The 19,394-nt window shown below is 46.7% G+C and overlaps 1 protein-coding gene and 1 pseudogene across 3 annotated transcripts; both read left to right on the top strand.

The window, feature by feature from the left end:
• The first annotated feature begins 11,616 nt into the window (after window positions 1–11,616).
• Window positions 11,617–15,106, top strand: Arhgdia (Rho GDP dissociation inhibitor alpha). Of its 3 annotated transcripts, none has more exons than NM_001007005.1 (6): window positions 11,617–11,670; window positions 12,822–13,033; window positions 13,164–13,247; window positions 13,469–13,545; window positions 13,625–13,688; window positions 13,775–15,106. In NM_001007005.1, the coding sequence occupies exons 2-6, from the start codon at window positions 12,844–12,846 to the stop codon at window positions 13,972–13,974; spliced, it is 615 nt and encodes a 204-aa protein (NP_001007006.1). In that variant the 5' UTR covers window positions 11,617–11,670; window positions 12,822–12,843; the 3' UTR covers window positions 13,975–15,106. The 3 variants fall into 3 exon arrangements, with proteins under 3 accessions (NP_001007006.1, XP_006247959.1, XP_006247960.1); XM_006247897.5 differs by lacking the exon at window positions 11,617–11,670 and adding an exon at window positions 11,757–12,208; XM_006247898.4 differs by lacking the exon at window positions 11,617–11,670 and adding an exon at window positions 11,791–12,143.
• Window positions 15,107–15,247: 141 nt separating this feature from the next.
• Window positions 15,248–18,211, top strand: LOC108352167 (H/ACA ribonucleoprotein complex subunit 3 pseudogene; annotated as a pseudogene).
• Window positions 18,212–19,394: the final 1,183 nt, after the last annotated feature.

Raw genomic sequence — 19,394 nt, 5'->3', positions numbered from 1 at the left:
TAAAAAATTAATTTATTTACTCAACACTAAGTGTTTTACATCACCTAGTTTTGCCATGATCCTCAAGCTGCAGCAACCCCAGTGCTAGGATTATGTATAGGTGTGCTCCACCACATTCAACTTAGGGTAACTCTTTTTTTACCTTTGGTTAAGAATGGGAAGAACAGTCATTAGGCTGCCCTGCAAGTGTCAGTCCTCTTGCCACAGCCTTCCAAATGCTGAGGTTGCCAGCAAGTATCGCCATAATCAACTTTGAGAAATTGAAAACTTCTAAATAGTTGTAACATGTTAGATTTGAGTTTCTTGATTCTAGGGCCTGCTATGTAGCTCTGGCTGATCTAATACTTGCTGGGTGGAGTCCAGGCTGGCCTTGACCTTAGTGGCTTACAGTTCTTTACTTAGAAGCATTGACTTTGCTCTCTAGTGGATTTATAAGAAGTTGATTTTGTTGCTGAGCCCAGTGGTGCATGTATACTTACTCTGATCCCAGCTACTCAGGAGTCTGGTGTGGGAGGATCACTTGAACTCTGTAGTTCAAAATGAGTCTGGGCAGTGTTGCAAGTCCTTGTTTTTAAATTTTGGATTTGATAAATAAATGTTTGTATTCAAGTTGTACAAAGTCACAGTTCGTTATACCTCTTCTCTTTATATTGCTTAATGTTATGGCTATAGAATTTAGATCTGAAGTATCTACCAAAAACATGCGTGCTGAAAGCTTGGCCACTAATGCCAGTATTCAGAAGGCAGAGGGAGGAGGAACTCTGAATGTGTGTGAGCCCAGCCTGGTCTACAGGACATGTTCCAGGACAGTGAGGGCTACATACATAGGGTGCTCTGTCTCAGAGCACCCACACAATACACATTCCACTGTCAGAGTGGGTAGAACTTTTAGGAGGTTGGAACTTATGATAGTATTTAGGTCATTGGAATGATACCCTGAAGGAGACATTAGCACGTAGCCTTCCCTCTTCCTATTAATTTCCTTTTACGTTTATTTACTGGGTGTGTGTACATATATTTGCAAATGTTCTCTGGCATATGTGTGGAGGTCAGAAGTATTCCATCTGTGGGTTTTAGCAATCAAACTTCATTCTTGTAGCAATTGTCTACCCAATGAGCCATCTGGCTAATAATCCCTCTTCCATTCCTGGCAACTGTGAAGTTAACTTCCTCTGCCATGGTCTTTCACCTTAATGAACCCTGCTGTTTCCAGGACCAAAGAAGAGCCAGAATATAATCTAGAACAGCCGAAAATAATTGTTCTTAAAGGGATGACTCTTGTGATATAGTAACTCATGCTATAAACTGGCTTTGAACTTGACAACAATCCCCCAACAATCCCCCTGCCTCAGCCTCTTGAGTGTAGAACTTTATGCATGAGATACCATATAATGCTTATCCTGTAAAGTTGATTATCTCAGATAATATTGTCATAGTAATGAAAAACTGATTAGCACAACTAAATAATTTACATGTATGTGTGTTTATATGTGTTCTGCAGGAGTATGTGCCTGTGTTTGAATATGTGAATGCCTATGCACCTGTGTGCATGCTTATGGGAGCCACAGATAGTGATGTTAGGTGTTCTCCTTGAAATCACTCCACCTTTTTTATGTATATGTGTCTGAGCCCCAGTGAATTTATGTGCACCACACATGTGCAAGAGGTCAAAAAAGGGTATCAAGTCTCTTGGAATTGGAGTTAGAGGTGGTGGAGAGCAGCTGTGTGTGTGCTGAAGTGCAAATCTCATGATTTCCGACCAGCACTCAGGAGCAAGAGGGAGGTGCAGCTGCATGACTTTGAAGCCAGCCTGGTTTACATAGGGAGTTCCTGGCCAGCCAAGCTACATAGAAAGACCCTGTCTCCAAAAATAAAAGTGACCATGCCTATCTTTTTTTAAGATTTTACTTTTAGGGGTTGGGGATTTAGATCAGTGGTAGAGCGATTGCCTAGCAAGCGCAAGGCCCTGGGTTCGGTCCCCAGCGCTGAAAAAAAAAAAAAAAGATTTTACTTTTATTGTGAAGATGAGGGTGGGATGCATACACACACAAGTAGTGCCCATGGAGGCCAGGAAAAAAATTCCCTGGAACTAGAATTACAGATGGTTGTGACCTGAACATGGATCTTTTTCAAGATAATCACTGAGCCATTTCTGTAGCCCCCTATCTTTTTTAAAATTTTGACACATAGGTATATATACATGTATTCCCGGCAGCCTGGAATTCACATTCCTACATCTGTCTCCTAAATGCCTGGATTTCATTTAAAATTACACTTACTTGGAGGAGGCGCTACACATGTGCCACAGTGTACATGTGCACCCCAGAGAAAATTGGAGGTGCTTCTCTTTCCACTATGTAGGTCCCAGAATTCATTGCTCTACATTTGGTGGCAAGTGCTTGCCTTTGTGTGGGTGCTGAGGGTCCTTTATTTGGATCCTTATACTCAAATGATAGGCACTTCATCACCAGCCATTTCTTGAGAGAATCTGATGTAGCTCAGGCTGTCCTTGAACTCCACGTATAGCTAAGGTGAGGATGGCTTAGATATTTTCGGTGTGTAGTAGTAATGTAGGGGCTAAAACTTGGGCCTCAAGTATGTAAGGCAAGCACTCTACCAAGGAACTACATGCTTAGCCCTTTGAATTTCTGTTCCTCCAGCCCCCATCTCTTGGGGGAGGGAATTGCAGATGTCACATCCATAGTAAATTATGTGCTGGGGAATCAAACCAGAGCTTCGTGCCTATAGGGCAAACACTATCATGAAGCTACATCTATGGCCCTGTGTTTGTATTTAAAATGTTTCTCTCGTGGGCTCGCAGGTACTACTGTGTGCATGTGGAGATCAGAGGGCAACTTCACGGAGTCACTTCTACCTTTATGTTGATCCTAGGAATCAAACTCAGGTTATCAAGCTTGTATGTCAGGTGCTTTAATTGTGAATAACCTGGAGTGTTAACTGTATAGTCCGATGTTCATGCTCATATAAAAGTAAGCACTGCAAGGAGTTCCTGTGTAACTACTCAGACGTTCTGTTCTAGCCTGTTTGCTGTGTGCTTTTTCTGTTTTTGTGTTCTCCAGATAGGGTCACATATAAATTACTCTGGCCTTGAACTCCCGATCTTCCCAATTGAAGGTATTAGGTTTTATACTAATGCACACTTAGTTATCCTAGACTTTTCCTAGCCTGGATGAATAGGTTAAATATATAACTTTACCCCCAGAATCTTTTTAGAGATGGAATCACTTTAGCCTAGGCTACCTTTGAATTAATAATCCACCTGCAACAGTCTCTGTGCCACTATACCTGGGACTATCTGTTCCTTTTTCCCTTTCTATTCTTAAAACAAGTGTTTAGAAACCATAGCCTAGCTGTCCAGGATAGGCAGGACTTAACAGCCTTCCTCTTCCTCTACCCCTCCTCATCCTCTGGTATTACAGATATAAACTATCATGCACAGCTGCCAGCATTTATTCACTTGGCTGCTTATAGCAAAGTGGATTTCACTGCTCAGATAGCTCGCTCTCTCTCTCTCTCTCTCTCTCTCTCTCTCTCTCTCTCTCTCTCTCTGTTCCTGGGGCTTCTTTGAGATAACCTTTTATGCCATTGTGCTCCAACAGCATCCTTTAAGAATCTCCTTAACACTTTTAAGATGCTTCAGACCCACTTTCTACTTCCCTGCCCAATCCTAGAACCACCATTTCTCCAAGGAACCCTGGCTCCTTTAGTGAGACTAACACCTAGCAAGCAGCATCTGAACAATGGGTGAGCTTGTCATTTCTGGTCTTGTCCATCCAGAGCTGGAACACCTGGATACTAACTAATGTGCACACTAGTGTGTTTATTTCTGCAGTGTCTAGTCATGTATACATTTGCACAACCGAGTTCCTACCATTCTCTCTGACGCCCACAGTTCAGGTTCCCTGGCTTCCCATTCTTATAATTTCTCAATGTAACAGGGAAGAGTCTGCCACAGACAAACGTTATTCACTTGGGACATTCAGCGTGTTAAGTGTTATTCACTTAGGAGATTGAGCGTGTTAAGTGTGATCCCAAGTGTTCAGAGCTGCTTTTCAGTCCCCGTAAGCAACATCTGCTAACTAGACTACAGTGTGTCCTGAACTTTGGACCTTTTGCTTTATTAAGATCTAGTTAAAGTATTAATTTCAAGAGTTGTGGGGGGGGGGGGGGGTTGGGGATTTAGCTCAGCGTTAGAGTGCTTGCCTAGCGAGCGCAAGGCCCTGGGTTTGAGCGCAAGGCCCTGGGTTCGGTCCCCAGCTCCGAAAAAAAGAAAAAGAAAAAAAAAGAGTTGTCAGGGACTCAGTGTAGTGTCACACACTTTAATCTCAGCACTCAGGAGTCAGAGGCAGGAGGATCTCTGAGTTTGATGCCAGCTTGGTAACAGCAAATACCAGGACTACATCAACTTTGTCTTTTAAAAAAAAAAGTTGAGGAATAAAAGACTGGAGCTTTATAGTCAGTTGGTAGAGCATGTGCAAAGTCTGGTCTCTAGCACCTTATAAACTAGACTTTGTGCCTGTACAGATAGGAAAATCAAAAGCTCAAGGTTATCTTTTACTACATAGGGAATTGGATGTGAGCCTAGGATATGTGAGGCCTGTATTGAGGCATTCGAGCTGGGCTTAGCAGCAAATGCTTATAATCTCAGCAGTCAGGATACTAAGGGAAAAGGATCCTATACAGTAACCTTGTACTGATGTAAGGTTAACTTAGGCTATATGGTGAGACCAAAAACAAGACCATACCCTAAAAAGCAAAGCAAAGGATTTTGCTTTTCTGTCTGCCTTTTTCTTTGTATAATCACATTACTCTATAAAGTAGGTGATATTCTGTTTCAGCCCCTTTCTCCTCTTGCTAATTTTACCATTACATACAGTGGCACAAGCACACACAGTTACTTAAAACAAGTGAACAGATCTGAGGACTCCTTCAGCAGTCAAACCCAAGCCTTATAAATGACCAGACCTCGGCTAAACGATTCGTCCATTTTGCAACTGCTCATATCAAATACCACTCTATTCGATGAAAAATGGCAATCAAAACTGGCCCTGTGGCCCGGATCTTTAATCTCAGCACTCAAGAGTCAGAGGCAAAGCAGATCTCCGAGAGTTCAAGGCCAGCAAGGACTGCATATAGTAAAATTCCATCTCCCACAAAGAAAAGAAAAAACGGCAGACAAATTTATAATTCTACAACTAGGGCTTGTCCCGTAGGATAACCAGCTATAGCTGATCAGCCCCATGCTTGCTTTGCTTCACACCCTGCCCTGTGATGAGCTGCCCTGGTCCCCCTTGCTAGAGCTCACCCATGTCTGCTTTGGAAGTGCTTAATCGGTGAATCATTGGCAATTATTTTTGTGCTGTAGTTTACTCCAACTTTGTCAGTTGTTCAAAAACTTATGTGAGGTCATACTATCTTTATAAATTTGTAATTTACATGATTTACTTAGATTTACTGTTAATCTAATCTCTGGTGCCAACTAGCCAGCTCTTTGTTGGAAAACAGCAAATAATATATCATTAAAGATTTTTAAAAATATCTTTTGTGTGGTGTTGTGTGTGTGTGTGTGTGCGCGTGTGCATTCATATGCATTCATGAAGAAGCCAGAGAAAGATGTCAGGTGTCTTACAATATTACTCTGCCTCCACTCCTTTGAGACAGGGTCTCTCACTGAACCTGGAACTAGGCTGTCAGCCTGCAAGTCCCAGTGAGCCTCCTGTTCATTCCCCACTCCACCCCAAGCCTCATTCCCCATGGAAAGCAATGAAGTTACATGTACTTGTGTAGCCATATTTGGGATTTGAGCTCAAGGTTCATTTGTTTTTATTGTATATATGGGTGTTTTGCCTGCATATATTAACACATGTGCAGAGCCCCGGAGGCCAAAAGAGAATGTTGGATCCCCTACAGCAGGATTTAGAAACGGGTGTGAGCTGCCATGAATGTGTTGAGAACTGAATCTCAGTCGTCTGGAAGAGCAGCCTGCTTTGACCTCCTGAGTTCCATCACTAGGGATTTAATGTGATAATAAAACTATCAACATCACTAGGAGATAAATCTTATTTTTTCTCTATTTTTCTTGGTAGTTTCAACCATTACTTTCCACCCACATTGACTGTATGATTTTTTAACTTGGTTCCAGGGACACAGGTTATGAAGGCATAGAGCTTCTTTAGTGACAGCTCACTGCTAACACCATGAGGGGAATGTTGCTTGTTTCCTTGGCCCTTACATCAACTCAATACACTCATCTGAATTCTTATATCCTCCCTTCAAGTTTCCAGATTTCTTTTTGTACCGAGAAACGTGTTTCTTGAAGCCCACTTCCCAGATGCACTTATGCAGTGCTGGCGGTATGTTCTCAGGTCACCACCTTGTTGATGGCAGTCAGACCATTCTCACTGCTCATTCGAGGGAGCCATTCTGTTAGCCACAATGGAAATGTTTCTCTTTTACATCCATGGTAAACTTTATTTTGATGAATGTGAGACAAGTTCTCATTGTATCCCTGAGTAGCTGAAGATGATGACTTTGAAGTCGTGACTCTCCTTCTCATATCCCATGTGCTAGAATCACAGGCATATGCAAGCACCTGTATTTTTATTTCTATCATGTGAAATGTTTTTGGTAGTCTAACATGATGGTATGGTAGAGATAGGCTTAATGGTTCATATTTCTAACAAAGTAAGTTTCAAGCAGCCATCCATATCCCATGGCTCAATAAATGCCAGTAACTCCAGCTCCATGTGGTCTATTCCTTGCCTCCACGGTTACTGTGGTGCACACACATACACTGTGCACACACATACCCACACATGCACATAAATAACAATTAAAAATCTGGTGTGGTGATGTACATCTCATATCCTGGCACTCAGGAAGCAAAAGCAGGAGGATCTCCGAGTTCAAGGCCGGCCTGCTCTGCATAGCTAGTTCCAAGACAGCCAGGACTGCATAGAGGCCTGCAGATAGATCTCTGAGTTTAAGGCCAACCTGCTTTTATAGAGGGAGCAGAGGCTATATAGGAAAACCCTGTCTCCAAAACCAACCAAACAGCAACAAACAAATTTAAAGGGAGCACCATGCCACATTCAAAAAGGGGTCACACCACAGTAGAAACGTGGCTCAGGGGTTGGGAGCACTGATTGCTCTTCCAGAGATCCTGAGTTTAAATCCTAGCAACCACATGGTGGATCACAACCATCTGTAATGGCATCTGATGCCCTCTTCTGGTGTGTCTGAAGACAGAAACAGTGTACTTATATATAATACATAAATAAATACATCTTAATAAAAGAAAATGTTCAACACACACTTCATTGTCCTGGCCATGGGGACTGTCCAGAAGAGACTCCAGTCTTTTCACAAAATGTTTCAAGAAGCAATCTGTGGTTCAATTGTATCCTCCCAAACTTTATAGGTGGAAAACCAGATTCTCAAGATAATAGCATAGGAGGTAGGGCCAATTTGGAGGTGATTTGTTGACTAAGAATATTATTTTCAAAAGGGCCTTGATCGAGAACTTTCAACTTCCAAACATATGCTAAATAAGAGGTTCTTTTTTTAAAGGGGGGGAGGGGAGAGATGACTCAGTGGTTAAGAGTGCTGACTTCTTTCCCAGAGGTCCTGAGTTCAGTTCCCAGTACTCACATGGTGGCTCACAACCATCTGTGATGGGATCCAATGCCCTCTTCTGGTGTGTCTGAGGACAGCTACAGTGTACTTGTATACATTAAATAATTTTTTTTCTTTTAAAAAAGAGTTTTTTTGGGCTAGAGAGTTGGCTCAGAAGTTAAGAGCACTGGCTGCTCTTTGAGAGGGGTCCTGAGTTCAATCCCCAGCAACCACATGGTGGCTCACAACCATCCATAATAGGATCTGATGCCCTCTTCTGGTGTATCTAAAGATAGCTACAGTGTACTCATATACATAAAATAAAAGAGTTGTTTGTAAGCCACTGGTCTATGGTGTTTTGTTAAAGCCTCTGCCTCTGCCTCCCAAGTGTTGGGAGCAAAAGTGTGTGCCACTACCACCTGGATCAGTAGGACTAACAAGGGCAAACCCCAGACCAATTGCAATGTATTCAATTTCACTTGGCTTGGTTTGGTTTTGAAATTTGTGGCTGGCAAGTGCTGTACCAAAGAGCTGCGCCTGAAAACTATCATTTTCGTTTTGTTTTTCAAAGATTTATTTTTTATTTTACTTTTGGTTTTTCGATAAAGGGTTTATTTGGGCTGGGGAGATGGCTCAGGAGTTAAGAGCACTGACCGCTCTTCCAGAGGTCCTGAGTTTAATTCCCAGCAACCACGTGGTGGCTCACAACCATCTGTAATGGGCATCCAATGCCCTCTTCTGGTGTGTCTGCAGACAGCGACAGTGTGCCCACATACATGAAATAAATATTAAAAAAGAAAAAAGGTGTGCTGGAGAGATGGCTCAGTGGTTAAGAGAACTGACTGCTCTTCCAGAGGTCCTGAGTTCAAATCCCGGCAACCACATGGTGGCTCACAACCATCTGTAATGGGATCTGATGCCCTCTTCTGGTGTGTCTGCAGACAGCTACAGTGTACTTACATATAGTAAATAAATAAATCTTTAAAAAAAAAAAAAAGAAGAAGAAGAAAAAGAAAAAAGGTTTATCTGCATAGCCCTGGCTGGCCTGAGCTCACTATGAAGACCAGGCTGTCCTTTAACTCAGAGATCCACCGGCATGCACCATCACTTTCCAGCTAAAGATTTTATTTTTATGTGTATTCTGCATGTATGTAAGTATACCGTGTGAATGCTTTGCCTTCCATGACCAGAATTGGGCAAGAGGCTTGAAAAGGAGTTACAGATGGTTGAGAGCAGCCATGTGGGTGTTGGAAACTGAACCCAGGTTCTCTGCAATAGTAGCAAGTGATTTTTTTATACTGCTGAGCTATCTCTCCAACATCTATCTATCTATCTATCTATCTATCTATCCATCCACCATCTATCCATCTATCTATCCATCCATCCATCCATCCATCCATCCATCCATCTGTGTACATTTGTTTTTAGAGACAAGTCTTTTGTGTGTATCCTTGGCTGTCTTGGAACTTACTCTATAGACCAGTAGACCAAGCTGGTGTCAAACTCATAGAGAGCTAGTGAGCTCATAGAGATCCCCCTGCCTCTGCCTCCCAAGTTTGGGAGCAAAAGTGTGTGCAACTATCACCTGGCTCAACATATTTTAATTTTATTTTTTATCGTTATATTAATGCATTATATTAATATAACTTATTATCTTTAAATTTTATTTATTTTTTATTTTTATTTAATGTTCATTGTTGTTTTGCCTGTATATATATATATATCTGTGTAAGGGCATCAGAAGCCCTGGAACTGGAGTTTCAGACAGGTGTGAGCCACCATGTAGGTGCTGGAAATTGAATCTGCATCCTCAAGAAGAGCGGTTAGTTTTCTTAACTGCTAAGTCATGTCTCCAGTCTGTGGCTCAATTTAAACACTCAAATTTTACAAATTGTTATACAAACTTAAAAAAAAAGAGTGCCCACGGTTTTTAAAAAATTCTCAAAATATAATCAGGGTAAATACTGACTGGACTTTTAATGATTTTTTTTTTCAAATGTCAATTACTGTGGCTAGACAGTATGAAAGCTTTGGGGATGGGGCAGCCTGAAGAGATGGCTCAGCAGTTTAGAGCACTGGTTTCTCATTGAGAGAGGTCTCAGGTTTGATTCCTAGTACAGCACCCACTACTGTGCTGGTCTCACTAGTATGCTAACTCTAGTGTCAGAGGATCCAATGCCCTCTTCTGACCTCTAAGGGTACTGCATACAAGTGGTTCAGAGACTACTTCCAAGCAAAACATTGATATACATAAAATAAAAATAAATCTAAAAAATAAAAACGCGGGCTGGAGAGATGGCTCAGCGGTTAAGAGCACCGACTGCTCTTCCAGAGGTCCTGAGTTCAATTCCCAGCAACCACATGGTGGCTCACAACCATCTGTAAAGAGATCCGATGCCCTCTTCTGGTGTATCTAAAGACAGCTACAGTGTACTTATATATAATAAATGAATAAATGAATCTTTAAAAAAATAAAATAAAATAAAAACGCTGCTTTGGAAGATTTGTGCTTGGAGCGTCAAACCAGGGAATTGTGGGTGGGACAGAGCTCAATAAAGCAGGCTCATCCAGTTGGAGTACCATGGGCCTCCTGAAAAGCTAGCCTAACACACTTGTGCACACCTGTGTGTAGGTTCAAGGCCAGCCAAATTCACCATATAGTAAGAGTGGAAATAATCAAGTGGTGAGGGCGTTTTGTTTTAAAATAGTTCGCCACCATAGGACAGCAGCCACCTGGAGGTGGGATAGCAGATCCATATTCCGTAGATATAAAAACACATGGACATTTGGTTTGCTTCAGATTGATGTGTGGCCAGAGGATACGTGCGTGCTTGTATAAAATAACCGGCCATGGGGTTGGGGATTTAGCTCAGTAGTAGAGCGCTTGCCTAGAAAGCACAAGGCCCTGGGTTCGGTCCCCAGCTCCGGAAAAAAAAAAAAAAAAAAAAAAAAAAAACGGCCATAACTAAAGATGGATGGTGAGGGCCATTTGATTCCTAATATCATCTTTTAAACTTCATGATTGGAGCCAACAGCTGTTTCTGAGATACTACCAGGGCGGGTGTGGCCAGCAGAGCAGGCCAGAAGTGATGGCTCTTGTGGGATTAAAATACAGAAATTTCTGCCTCCCCTCTGTCTGAGGTTACATTCGGGAGAAGCCACAATCGAGTGCCCTCATGGAGTAGCAGGAACTGAATCCTCAGGAGGAACTGAAGTGGCTGGCAAAAGCACACCACAGGAAGTCCCCCAGTCAGGCCCTCCATTAAAGAGGCCCTGGCCTTAAGGCTGTGAAATATGCCTGGTGGTGGTGATGAACACTTTTTTTTTTTTTTTTTGGTTCTTTTTTTTCGGAGCTGGGGACCGAACCCAGGGCCTTGCGCTTCCTAGGCAAGCGCTCTACCACTGAGCTAAATCCCCAACCCCAGTGATGAACACTTTTAATCCCAGCATTCTGAAGGCAGAGGCAGGCGGATCTCGGTTAGAGGTTAGCCTGGTCTACAGTGAGGTCCAAGATAGCCACACTGTTACAAAACAAAACAAAAATAACTTTCTCAAAATAGAAACTAAAAACAAACCAAATAACTCATAATATTCGGGGGTTCTGGAGGGCACATGGTTCCCAAAGCAATGCGCCAGGCGGCATAGGTACAAGGTACTGCTGCATCCGAGGACTGTGGTTCTGGTGATTCCCAGGACAATGGGACAAGAGCCAGGCACAACCATCAGGGAACCTTGGAAGCCCCAGAGTGACCGCGCGATCCTGCTCTGGAAGAGAAGACTCTCGTCTCACAGACACTCGTACTAGACATTCTACAGAAGCGCGAGGTCTCCCGCCCACGCGAGACGCGCCCACGAGGCCCGCAGCAAAATGGCGACGGCACCGACCCGCGCCCCCTGCCGGCGCATGCGCAAGGCGACCCCGCCCGCGAGAGCGGAAGTCTTGTGACCCCGGAAGTGACCGTCCGAGCGGCGGGCGGCGGACGACGTTCGTCATTTGGTGCGGGAGGGAGCGCGAGAGCGGTGGTCGAGCCTCCGGTGAGTGGGCGCGTGGCGCGGCACGGTGCGGCGCGGCGCGTGAGGGGAGTGGGTTGGCTTTGTGCGGCGACGCGGGCGACTGCGGCGCTCGCGGGCGGGGCGCGGTCATGGAGGCGGGCGGGGCGGGCCCGGGAGGCAGCATAGGTCCTGCCTGAGGGGCCGCCGCTGCCAGGGCCTGCGCGCCCGGTGCCAGTGAGACCCCCTCCCTCGGCCTCGCGGGCGGGGTCCGGCGCGGGGCCTTGCCCGGAGCTCCCGCCGCGCGGCCCCGCCCCGCTCGGATTGCGGGCCCTACGGAAGTGCGGGCCGCGCCCTGATGCTTTCGCCGGCGGCCACGCTTGGCGGCGTCGGGCGGGGTCGTCTGCAGCCTCTCGGTATCGGACCGCTGCTTTATGTGTTTCTTTGCCCGACACCTCTCAGAGGGACAACGGCCGGGCTGTCCCCCTGACCGCTGCGCGTCGCCTGCAGGCATTACAGTGGGTTTCTGAAAGACATTTGGGGATCTGCGGAACTGAACGGCATCTAGGCGCTTCCCGTCCGGGTTGGTTCTCCACCGCCACTGACGGTTTAGGGTCAAGGCCCAGAAACAGGTTCCTGAGATTTATCTGCAAGCGGTGTACCTGCTCCCAAGTTGCATACTCAGACCCTCACTAGGGGGAACAGACCTGCATATTTAGGATCTCCTTTGGGCTCTTGGGATTTAAGCGATCATCACATAGTTTAGCTTAGTACAGTATTCCATTGGCAGGAAGGAACAAACAGACCCTTGTCCTGCACGTGGCTAAGGTACAGAGCATCCCCCTGTAGGAGAACTTACCTCCGTGACCCAACCCAGTAAGATGAGAGCCTGGGCAGCTAGGGACAGCAGCAGGACCCCAGGGATTTAGCGTTGTGTCTGCCGGTTCAGTTTGTTGTGGAGGCGGCTTATTCTTCTTGGGGAGAAAAGATATTTTGCTTCTCTGAGGAACAGGCTGTGGTCCCATTTCGTTCCTTGGGGTGTAGCCCTCTCAAATGGACCTCTGGGTTCGGCAGTGACAGCAGCCTCCTCCTGTCTTCTCTCAAAAGTTCCCAGTGTCTTTCCCTGCAGGTGTCAGGGTCTGCCTAGGGTGGAATGCCTCCAGGCTGTCACAGTCCTGCTCATGCCCCACTCACAGGTGTCCCAAACTAGAGGTGAGCATGGCAGAACAGGAACCCACTGCTGAGCAGCTCGCTCAGATAGCTGCAGAGAATGAGGAAGACGAGCACTCTGTGAACTACAAGCCTCCAGCCCAGAAGAGCATCCAGGAGATCCAGGAACTGGACAAGGATGATGAAAGCCTTCGAAAGTACAAGGAGGCCCTGCTGGGCCGAGTAGCTGTCTCTGCAGGTAGGTGGGTTGAAGGAGGGATCCCACCTGACCCTGTTGCCACCTTCTTTCCATACCACTCTTCCAGGAAGTGAGCTGAAAAAAAAAATCTTAAGGATCAGAACTCTGACTCTTAACTCTCACTCTGCAGACCCCAATGTCCCCAACGTCATTGTGACCCGCTTGACCTTGGTGTGCAGCACTGCCCCAGGCCCTCTGGAACTGGACCTGACAGGTGAGTGGGTATTAGAGTCCCTGGGTGGGGCCAGCTGGCATCTTGCCACTACCCCTAAAAATAATTTTCTGCACTGATGCCCTCTGGTGGAGCAGAGGGGAAGTGCAGCTAAGGGCTTGCAAAGGCTCTGCTTTGTGTCAGGGAAGGAGCTAGGGAAAGTGGGTGTGGGGGCAGGGTGGAAAACCTTTCAAGCAACCAGCTGAGCCACCTCCTCAATACAGGTGATCTGGAGAGCTTCAAGAAACAGTCATTTGTGTTGAAGGAAGGTGTGGAGTACCGGATAAAAATCTCTTTCCGGGTAAGGAGAAGGCTTTGGGAAAGGGGGGCAGAGGAGCAAGAATGGGAAACCAGCTGACCCTGGTTCTGTGTCCCAACAGGTGAACAGAGAGATCGTGTCAGGCATGAAGTACATCCAGCACACATACAGGAAAGGGGTCAAAAGTGAGTGGGCGGGCCCATAGAGCGGGAAGCCAGTGGGCCTTGGAGGGACTTGTATCACCCGTAACTGTGCCTTTCCTGTCTCACAGTTGACAAGACTGACTACATGGTCGGGAGCTATGGGCCAAGGGCTGAGGAGTATGAGTTCCTGACACCCATGGAAGAGGCCCCCAAAGGCATGCTTGCTCGGGGCAGTTACAACATCAAGTCCCGCTTCACAGATGATGACAAAACTGACCACCTGTCCTGGGAGTGGAATCTCACCATCAAAAAGGAATGGAAGGACTGAGCTCCAGCTGGGAGGCGGGCAGGGCGACGGACAGACAGAAGGACCGACATGCCCCTCCCTAAACCCCTACCCACCCCAAACCAAAGTGCTGACAGGACCTCCCTCACCATTCCTCCCTAGTCCACTCAGGCAGTCAGCTCTTCTGTCTGCCCCTCCTCCACCTCCTGCCCGCAGGCCCCTGTGGTCTCTAGTGTCACATTGCTGCTTCTGCCTGTGCAGTGGGGGAGGGGTTCTAGCCCAGGCCTCCAATCTGCTGTGTCCCTCCAGGTTCCCCCTGTCTTCCCCTCCTCAGGCCCTGGCTTCTAGAATGGAACAGGACGCTGTCTGGGTTGCCCGGCCTACCTTGTCTCTGTTCCAGCTGAGCAACCCTCAGTGTGGGGCTGGGCTGGGCTGTCGTCCTCTAGCCCCACCACTCCATGGCCAGGTCATCCATCACTGTCAGTCACTGTCTAACCATGATGCCTTAACATGTGGAACGTGTACTGGGGGCCGTCGCTAACTCTTAACTCCCTGTCTGCATGAGCATGTGGTCTCCCCGTCCTTGCCTTGTCTGCCATCCCCATCCTGGTGACCCACCCAAAGGAGGCCTGGGGTGTGCTGCTGTTGCTTCCTGCGGGCCTGGCCAGCTCTTCCCCTCCCCGTGGCCAGGGTTGGGGGTGGCACCAGTAGCTAGGGGAGGGTCAATTGCCAAAACTCAATGCCTCCAGCCCCATCTAGGAGGCAGGGTAGGGTGCCTCATTCCTCTGCCTTCTCTGTCCCTTGTAGGCAGTACTCAGAGCCCCTGTCCCCACAGACAGCCCCTGAGGGACAAAGCCAGCCGAGCCTTACTTGTCTCACCTGGGCCCTGTGGCCTGAACCTCGTGCCTGGCCTGTCAGTATTTATTGCCTCCATTTGGGCCAGCTGGCCTGATGCCTCTGCCCTGGTTCTTGGTGCCACCATCCCTGGGCAGGCCCTCCCTGGACCCAACCAGGACAAACGTGGGACCAAGTTCACGCAGTTGGGAGCTGTCTCCTGTGCCTCCCCTCCCTATCCCCAGTCCCTGTGTGGTGTCTGCCAGGCCCAGCCTCAACAGGCAGAGGAGCCTGTCCCTGCTTCTCTTCTGACTGGGAAATAAACACCCCTGAAGGAGTCTGGGATGGTGTGGTCTATGCTACTTGTGTTGGGTTGTTCCAGGGAATGGCAAGAATCCAATGGAGGATGGAGTGAGTCCTCAAGTCATATGTCCTAGCTACGAGGTTGTCTGCTGCTGACAGCCCTGTTTCATCTTGCTACTGGCTTCTGTTGAGATGTGCATATAAAACAAACCTCAGACCTATGGGTCACAGTGTTGCCCCTGGGCATAGAGGGATAACTAAATTATCTGGCAGAGACTTGCCCTCAGTGTGGAGCCCTGCACACCACCCGTGGATGGGTTCATTTGGGTCATTTCAAAGGAAATATCTACCTAACAAGCCCTGCTAGAAGATCAAGACCCTTGAAAAACTGATCTGCCTCTGCATACCTTGCATGTGCAGGTCAACCAGGTGGTCTGTTAGCGAGGCTGGCTGGAACAGGAAACCAGTGCCAAGGAAGCCTCTCTGCATGTCTCTAGTACAGTGCTCTCTCCACCACCTATGAGCCTAGGTAGAGATGGCAGGACCACTGAACTATGAAGCCTTAACCAGGGCTCCTGTGTAGCTCTCTGTAGTGACCACAGGGAGGCAGGATTGCTTGTCTCAGAGCACACCCAAAGGCACCTAGTAACCTCAAAGCCCCACCCTACCTTTACAGGAGTCAGTGCAAAAGCTCCCTTTTTCAGCCTTTTACTAGCTCTGAGAAGCCACCCTGACTAAGCCGTTTAGAAAAGTGGTTGTACCCTTCCTGCAGCTAGTAGTGATCGTCTACTTCTGGAACCCTGCCAATCTTGGCTTGGGGTCCACAGTGTCGAATAGTGGGATGAACCTTTACTGGGGGTGGGGGGAAAGGATGTCTTTTTATCTTGTTGCTGACAGCTGACCATAATTCGGGGCACATCCACCATCTTGACTAGGTTCATTGGAACCAAAGAATAGCAGACCCCAAAACCAGCATTCTGCAGGCCACTAACCTGATAACAGCAGCTCCTTGTACTAGGCAGCCAAATTGCTGATCCAATCCTCTCCTAGAACTCTTCCTGGCCCCAGCAGCCAGGCAGGCCTGAGCAGGGTGAGGCCTTTTCTCCAGACTTTGCAGGGCCAACCAGTCTCCTAGCTCATCCTTAAAATTTTTATCACTTGCTCTCAGCAATGCTGCTTTATCAAATATGAGCTTCTGAAGCTTGCATTGAACCAAGATACATAATCTTACAACTTTGGGTTTGTTCTAGACAGGTAAGTGTGTGAACTCAGACCCTAAGTTCCAAGTGTACAAGCATAGTGCCAACAACTAGGACTTTGCTCTGGCTCCTCCCAGTGCAGGTTAACTCAGGGTGGCCTCATAAAGTTTGTGATGTGTTTCCTAGGTCCCAAGTCTAACCAGAGCCTCCCTATCTCACTAACCTGCTTCTGTGGTGTGTTCCAAGGCCCATCCCTTTTTCCTCAGGAGCCAGGCATCCTCCCCAACAACTTCCCTCTGCCTAGGACTCCCAGAAATTCCCAGGCTTCTATCTCTTCAACTAGCTCCAGACAGTCCTCCTTTCCTGAGGAAAGTGATGGGTTGGAGGTAGTACCAGTGGATGAGCAGTCAGCTTCCATGGTGTTTATAGGTCCATCAGCTACCGTGACTTAACAAGACCTTTCTCCATGCCCAGAACAATCTGTACCAATCAAAAGTTGCTATACCCATGGCCATGTACACCATTCCCCTGCCTCCCACTTTGCTGTCATCAGCGCTTTCGATTCACTCTCCAACCGGTCTTGTAATCAATCTGCTTCCTACCCTACTGGATACCTGACAAGCCAGCCAGGTGAAAAAGAGTTGCTTGGTTCTGAGAACTAATAGTAATAATCAAAACCACCAATAACTCAACCTCGACAGACACCTTCTCTAAGTAAGACTCCTTACTGAAGGATATTTCGATGCATTTCCAATGGCTAGGAAAATGCAATAGCCAGTGTGGGTCTTACAGGACCTTGATACAGGGTATCCAAACTAACACCTCTTCAGCGATGGCAGCTGCTCTTCGAAGACATAAGGCAGGCCTTGGGAAACAGAACTAAGTTACCAGCTTGGCTCTCAAGGCCGTGTAGATTGTTCAGATAATCTGACCTGCATTCTCAAGTTGGGACATAACTACCCGTACATGATCTGGCCACTCAACAAACCCAGAGGGCCCAAGAATTTCAGGCCTCCCTCTGAACTCACAATGGCTACTGGCATGTTTTCTGCTGAGGGCAGTCCATGTTTCTCCAGTATTACCTCAACAAGCAGGGCGATCGCATCTATACTCTAAAGAAATTTGACCCCATGGGACAACAGACTTGCTCTGCCCATCCTGCTCAGTTCTCCCCAGATGACAAATACTCAAGACACTGAATCACCATCAAGAAACGCTTCAAGGTGCTCATGACCCAGCAACCGCTGGCCTGTTCTCTGGGGGCTTGTTAATCTCTCTCTCTTTTTTTTTTTTTTTCTTTTTTTCCGGGGCTGGGGATCAAACCCAGGACCTTGCGCTTCCTAGGCAAGCGCTCTACCACTGAGCCAAATCCCCAACCCCGGCTTGTTAATCTCTTGTGCTCCTCATCCCCCGGCCGATTATCAGCAACCAAACGCCTCAATCCGTGAGCCTGGAACCTTTCCCATGCTGTTTAGAATCCCCTCTCACTCACTAAAGTCTGTAGTGATGGGCAACGCCCGTAAAAGGAACAATATTTTTCCATGTTTTGATTTACTGCCCGGTTATTAAAGATACAATGACTTAAAAAACAAACAAACAAACAAACAAACAAACAAAACAGAACTCACAATGCAGGAGGGACTGTTGGCTGTGTAGAAGGCCAGTGCAGAGATAGACATTTGCAGACCTTCATTAGTCCAAGATTCTGTGATCATCAGGAGCACCTCAGCGCTGCCCCTTCTGTTCATACAATGTCAGCAGCCCTACTCTGTTATCTGGATATGGGGCAGCTGCCTGTACTGAGAGCTTTATCCATCCTGTGTCTGACACTGGCAGCCCAGAGACAAGCTGAGAGTCACTTCTGGTTCTGAAGGCAAGTTGTCTTTAAACTATCATATTCAACACCCACTATTAAAACATCCCACCCTGGGGTTGGGTATTTGGCTCAGTGGCAGAGCGCTTGCCTAGGAAGCGCAAGGCCCTGGGTTCGGTCCCCAGCTCCGAAAAAAAGAACCAAAAAAAAAAAAAAAAAAAAAAAAAAAATCCCACCCTAGCGTTTAGTACCAAAATCCTGAAAAAAATTTTTATTTATTTATTTTTTTTTTGAGAAAAGGTCTCAAGTAGCTCCTGGTAGTCACCAGGTATAGTGGAACATACCTGTAATTCCAGTGATTTAGGAGGTAGAGGCAGTATGGTTGCTGAAAGTTTGAGGCCAGGCTGGTCTATACAGTGAGTTTCAAGACAATATAGGGCTACAGAGAAGAGAGGTAGGGGAGACTGTCTCAAAAACAAGACAGAGAGAATTAATCCACCTGCTTTTCTAAAGTACTGGGATTATAAGGGAATGCTGCTATACCAGCCAACTTTCTTTTCTTTTTTTTCTTTTTCGGAGCTGGGGACTGAACCCAGGGCCTTGCGCTTGCTAGGCAAGCGCTCTACCACTGAGCTAAATCCCCAACCCCCTTTCTTTTCTTTTTTAAAGATTTATTTATTTTATTTATAAGAATACACTATAGCTGTCTTCAGACACACCAGAACAGGGTATTAGATCTCTGTTACAAATGGTTGTGAGTCACCATGTGGTTGCTGGGAATTGAACTCAGGACCTCTGGAAGAGCAGTCATTGCTCTTAACTCCTGAGCCCTCTCCAGCCCACCAGCCAACTTTCTTTTTTTTTTTTTTTTTTTTTCTTTTTTTTCGGAGCTGGGGACTGAACCCAGGGCCTAGTGCTTGCTAGGCAAGCGCTCTACCACTGAGCTAAATCCCCAACCTCACCAGACAACTTTCTAAACCTCTCTCTCTCTCCCTTCCTCCCCTCCCCACCCCCTACTTTTTTGAGGCAAGGGTTTCTCTGTGCAATCCTGGCTGTCCTGGAACTTGCTCTGTAGACCAGGGTGGCCACACACAAATCCAACTTTTTCTACCTCCTGATTACTGGGATTAAAGATTTGTGCCATCATTGCCTGGCTTTTATTTCTGGCTCCAAATAATGGTTTCTAAAACAACTCAAGGTAACTACAAGAACAATAGGAGGCAGCAGCAGATATGAAGCAATTTCCATCATTTCTAAGTGCAGGAAATGTGTACTGGCACTTCAGATAGGCAGAGAAAAGACCAAGCACCTAG

The sequence above is a fragment of the Rattus norvegicus genome, chromosome 10 (genome assembly GCF_036323735.1).
Source record: "Rattus norvegicus strain BN/NHsdMcwi chromosome 10, GRCr8, whole genome shotgun sequence".
NCBI lineage: Eukaryota > Metazoa > Chordata > Mammalia > Rodentia > Muridae > Rattus > Rattus norvegicus.
The sequence above is the reverse complement of the archived record's forward strand: the minus strand, read 5'-3'. Positions and strand labels throughout refer to the sequence as shown.

Excerpts from the sequence above, each read along its gene's own strand:
- Arhgdia (NM_001007005.1), top strand. The coding sequence starts at position 12,844 with ATGGCAGAACAGGAACCCACTGCTGAGCAGCTCGCTCAGATAGCTGCA. Across the intron at positions 13,248-13,468 it reads TCTGGAACTGGACCTGACAG|GTGATCTGGAGAGCTTCAAG; the intron begins GTGAGTGGGTAT and ends TCCTCAATACAG. Across the intron at positions 13,546-13,624 it reads GGATAAAAATCTCTTTCCGG|GTGAACAGAGAGATCGTGTC; the intron begins GTAAGGAGAAGG and ends GTGTCCCAACAG.